The 4,056-nt window shown below is 34.9% G+C and overlaps 1 protein-coding gene across 1 annotated transcript in view; it reads right to left on the reverse strand.

Annotated features, from left to right (window-relative positions):
- The window catches only part of LOC103154738 (adhesion G-protein coupled receptor F1-like), a 12,608-nt gene extending 8,558 nt beyond the window's left edge, over positions 1-4,050 (reverse strand). The window contains exons 1-6 of the mRNA XM_007576131.2: positions 4,040-4,050; positions 1,874-2,269; positions 1,220-1,326; positions 1,073-1,131; positions 846-985; positions 471-617 (exon numbers count right to left, since the gene is read on the reverse strand). Coding sequence (XP_007576193.2) covers positions 471-617; positions 846-985; positions 1,073-1,131; positions 1,220-1,326; positions 1,874-2,258 — 838 coding nt within the window. The 5' untranslated portion in view covers positions 2,259-2,269; positions 4,040-4,050. The remainder of the gene's footprint in view (positions 1-470; positions 618-845; positions 986-1,072; positions 1,132-1,219; positions 1,327-1,873; positions 2,270-4,039) is intronic.
- Between the last annotated feature and the right edge of the window lie 6 nt (positions 4,051-4,056).

Genomic DNA, 4,056 nt, shown 5'->3' on the forward strand with positions numbered 1-4,056 from the left:
TTGTGTCTTCATGAGGTCATAAGTGAAACAAGTTAAAACACTTTAAAAGAACTAATTTAATACAGCCATGTCACAGTGTGATAGTGTTCCTGTCTCATAGATTAATATAGCAAATATTTCTATTTTTGCACAGTTGTAGGTGATGCATCACTAAGTTTTTTTTTTTTCAGTTCTCAAATTCAGATGAATTTGTTCTACACACCTACAAACCTATACACGTTTGAAATTAGAAAATGTGATCAAGTATTCTTAATATTCTAATGAATGAACGAAAATGTGTGTGAAAAAAATAAAGAACCACATGTAAGGTTAAGTTATAAACTTGCCTAAATGTCATACTGCAATATTTAAAATGTACAAGAACTTTTCACTTATTGCTTTTTAAAATAAAGTTGGCTTTAACTTACCTGCATCAGAAGGAATCACTTGGGCAATAACCAGTGTGAATGGATATTTGGAAGAAATTGTATGTCTGCGTGATGGTGAAAGTACCAACCCTTTAAATTTCCATTCAACACTAAAACCGTCTTCCAAAGTAAAACCAGGGGGGGCACATGTCAGTGTCATGGTTTCATCAGTATAGATGACCTCAGGGCTTAAGGTCAATGGTGTGTCACCTACAGAGAGAGTCAAATACAGCTGAAACCAGGTATTTACATAAAATAATTTCTGTTTTCTCACGCCAGAAAACTTAGTGAGAACATTTTTGTAACTTTCCTTGAATTCAAAGGTTCACATACATTTGTTCAGTATCTAGGATAAATATTTTCTAAAAGGCATGACTTGGATCAAACCTTTTGGGGTTTCCTGTTAAACACAGAATGAAGAAAGCACTGGGCACTCACTTTGGACTTGAACTTTTCCATCCAGAACAGGAGCAATTTTATTTTCAATGTCCTTAATGAGTTTATCATTTGCCTCAGCCATCAGAGTGTTATCATATTTAAATGTCCTGATAGTAAAGTCCACAATAACACTTCCTTGTCTGTAAAACAAATGAAACCCAAAACTATGATCAGAAGCATGTTCAGACTAAAACATTTTACTTTAGACAACTGTTAAAGCTAATTACCTGATGTCAGTCACAAAAGCAGCAATGACTCCATTTTTGATGTTATACTGTTGTGAAAGCTGTAGAAATAGATGTGGGTGAAATTATAAGCATCAAAACACAAACAGCTGAAAATTTGAAATCATATTGAGCAAAGAATGTACTTACCAGGCCATTAAATTGTTCTTCAAGTTCTTTGTATTTAGAACTGCTCTTATTATTATAGTCCTGTATAAAATCCTTCTCTAATCTCATTGACCTTTTAATATCAGTTGCTGTTTGTGGAAAATGGAAAGTTACTTATTTGGGCACCATAGAAACATGAGCATCCATACAAAACACACACCTGGTAAAGAGTATTTACTAGAAAGGCATCAAGCAGTCTCAGGTCTAGGAAGAAAAACTGTCAACTGTGATAGATCTCTGCATTAACAACTATTAACAAATTAACAAAAATTAGATATTTGGTTGCTCGCTGAATGCAATTTAGTAAAAACAAACAAAAAAAAAACACTTCATGGATAAAAATATAAAAACAGTAGAACAAGTCAACATCATTCTCTTTAAAGACAAATAGTTCACAGAGAATACTTTACACAGAAAGAATTAATCTTTTTGTATTTCTGGGGACAAAAATGTTTAATTATTTATTAATTTATCACAATTTATAAATATTTATAAAGAATCATTTACAATTATTATTTATTCAGTTATTTTAAAGCATTAGCAAGTCAGCTATCCATGACTATAAAAAATGCAATCGCAGGAAATTCCCCGGGTAAATAATGAAAGAACAAGCAGAATTTGTCACAGCAATGTTACCTGCTGGTGTAGGTGAAGGAGGTAGGGTGACAGTGGTGGTCGAGACAGTAGATGAAGCAACTGTGGTAACAGTAACACTGGTAGCAGGTGTGGGGGCCTTGGTAGTAATAATATTGGTCAAGTTCAGGGTAGTATTTGTATCGAATATAACAGTTGTACTGGGTTGAGCAGAAGTACTTTGTGTTTTTGTGATGGCAGTAGTCATGTTTGTTGCACTCATAGGGAGAGATGGGGTAGTTGTTGTCTGGTGTGTGGTGGGAACAGTGGTGGTATGATTTGTAATAAGGATAGTAGTAGGGAGGATAGTAATAATAGCACCACTGGTTGTCGGGAGAACAGTTGACGGGACTGGAGTAGGTGGAGTCATTGTTGTGTTTTGTGGCATCACACTTGTACCTAAAAAGGAGAAAATTAAGACATAAATATCTAGACTACCAACATAAAAAAGACACAATCAAAATGACTCTTACTCCATACAAATAACTCAAAAATATTCCAAATAGTTTTAATGTATTTTTCTTTCTTTCCTTCTTGAGTTAGTTCAACCATTTCTTTGCTGTGTTTTAACAAAGTCAACTAGGAAGCATTGAGAACTTTTATTCTAACATCTGCCAAGTGTCACCCGGACCCACTACGAGAAGACAGGGGGTCTGGGTCCAGAGGTGGGGTTAAAACCAGGTCGTCACTTTAACAAATTAAAGAAAGCACAAAATAAACAGCCATATTTTTGGACTCTAGAAGGAAGCCAGAATACCTGGATAGCACATACACATGCAAGGGGAAAATGTGAAATCCAGCTGCACCACCATGCAGCCCTTCACAGTAGATTAGCAAATTCCTATGTGGTGTCCTAATTAAATTAAAAACTTAGAATTTTAATAATAGTTCAAACTGTAATTTATTATTCATTACAATTAATAATCCCATAAACCAAACATTGATGTAAGTTCTGAGTTGGATAGGACTCTCCGGTCCAGAACTCAAATGGTATGAATGTTACAAAAAGAACAGGGATTTCTTTGTTTCAATAGGAAACTTCTAAAAGTGGACAGAAGTCACATGTGGAGAACCCCAAGATTCAGTCCTAGGACCCCTTCTAATTCATATCTCTATGCTCCCACTTGCTCAGGTTATAACAGGGAATAAGATTTGCTACCATAATCAAGCAGATGATACACAACTCTACATTACAATGTCACCAGGTGACTGAACCCATCCAAACACTGAACAGATGCAGATAAATGTGTTGATGTGCCAAAACTTTGTCAAGCTGAACAGAAAAAAAAACTGAAGTTATCTTTGGACCTAAAGAGGAGCAATCTAAAGTCAACACATAGCTTCAGTTATTACAGATAGAAATGAGCAATCATTAATGATGTGCTGTTGTTGCATCACCCTCACAGACCACTCAGTCTTCTGGCTCTGCTCTGCATCCCCAGAACCAGAACCAAACATGGAGAGGCAGGATTTAGCTTCTATGCCCCACAAATCTGGAACAAACTTCCAGAAAACTGAAAAACAGCTCAGGTACTGAGTGGCTTTAAAACTAGACTAAAAACCTACAGTTACTTTAAAAACATAATCAATGAAACATTAATCAACAATCTGATGTATAACAATGGCACTTGACAAAATGTAATGATTCAATTGTTGACTGTGTGTTCTATCGCATTGTATTTTTGTGTTTTTATGAAAGGCATTTTGAAGTGCCTTGTTGCTGAAAGGTGATATACAAATACAATTTGATTGACTGGTTGATTCTCAACAACTTTGATGCCACCTTGTGAGGTTGGTACAACATTTTTGGTCTCCAGAATTCTGATTCCCAACAGCAAGTAGAAAATACAAATCCCACACAAAAAGTTCAGCTGAGATTTGATTGGGCCCTTCAAACTCTGAGATAAATGTGTTAACTGGTGGAGCAACAAAGCTGCACATTATTCTCTCATAAGTGTAAAAACCAAACCAATGTTGCAAATATTATTTTAAATATCATTAAACCAGTCTTTTGTGTCACTGAGCGTTAAAACAAACCACCTCTTGACACAATGTCATGTATATTGTATATAGTATATTGTTATATAAATATATAAAAAATGAATAATTATTTATTGCTGCTAATCCGTTTTAAGGAAACTTATCTATTGAGTAATAAAAGTACCTTACCTAATACAACTGTTGTA

This window comes from Poecilia formosa, unplaced genomic scaffold (assembly GCF_000485575.1).
Source record: "Poecilia formosa unplaced genomic scaffold, Poecilia_formosa-5.1.2 Scaffold398, whole genome shotgun sequence".
Lineage (NCBI taxonomy): Eukaryota > Metazoa > Chordata > Actinopteri > Cyprinodontiformes > Poeciliidae > Poecilia > Poecilia formosa.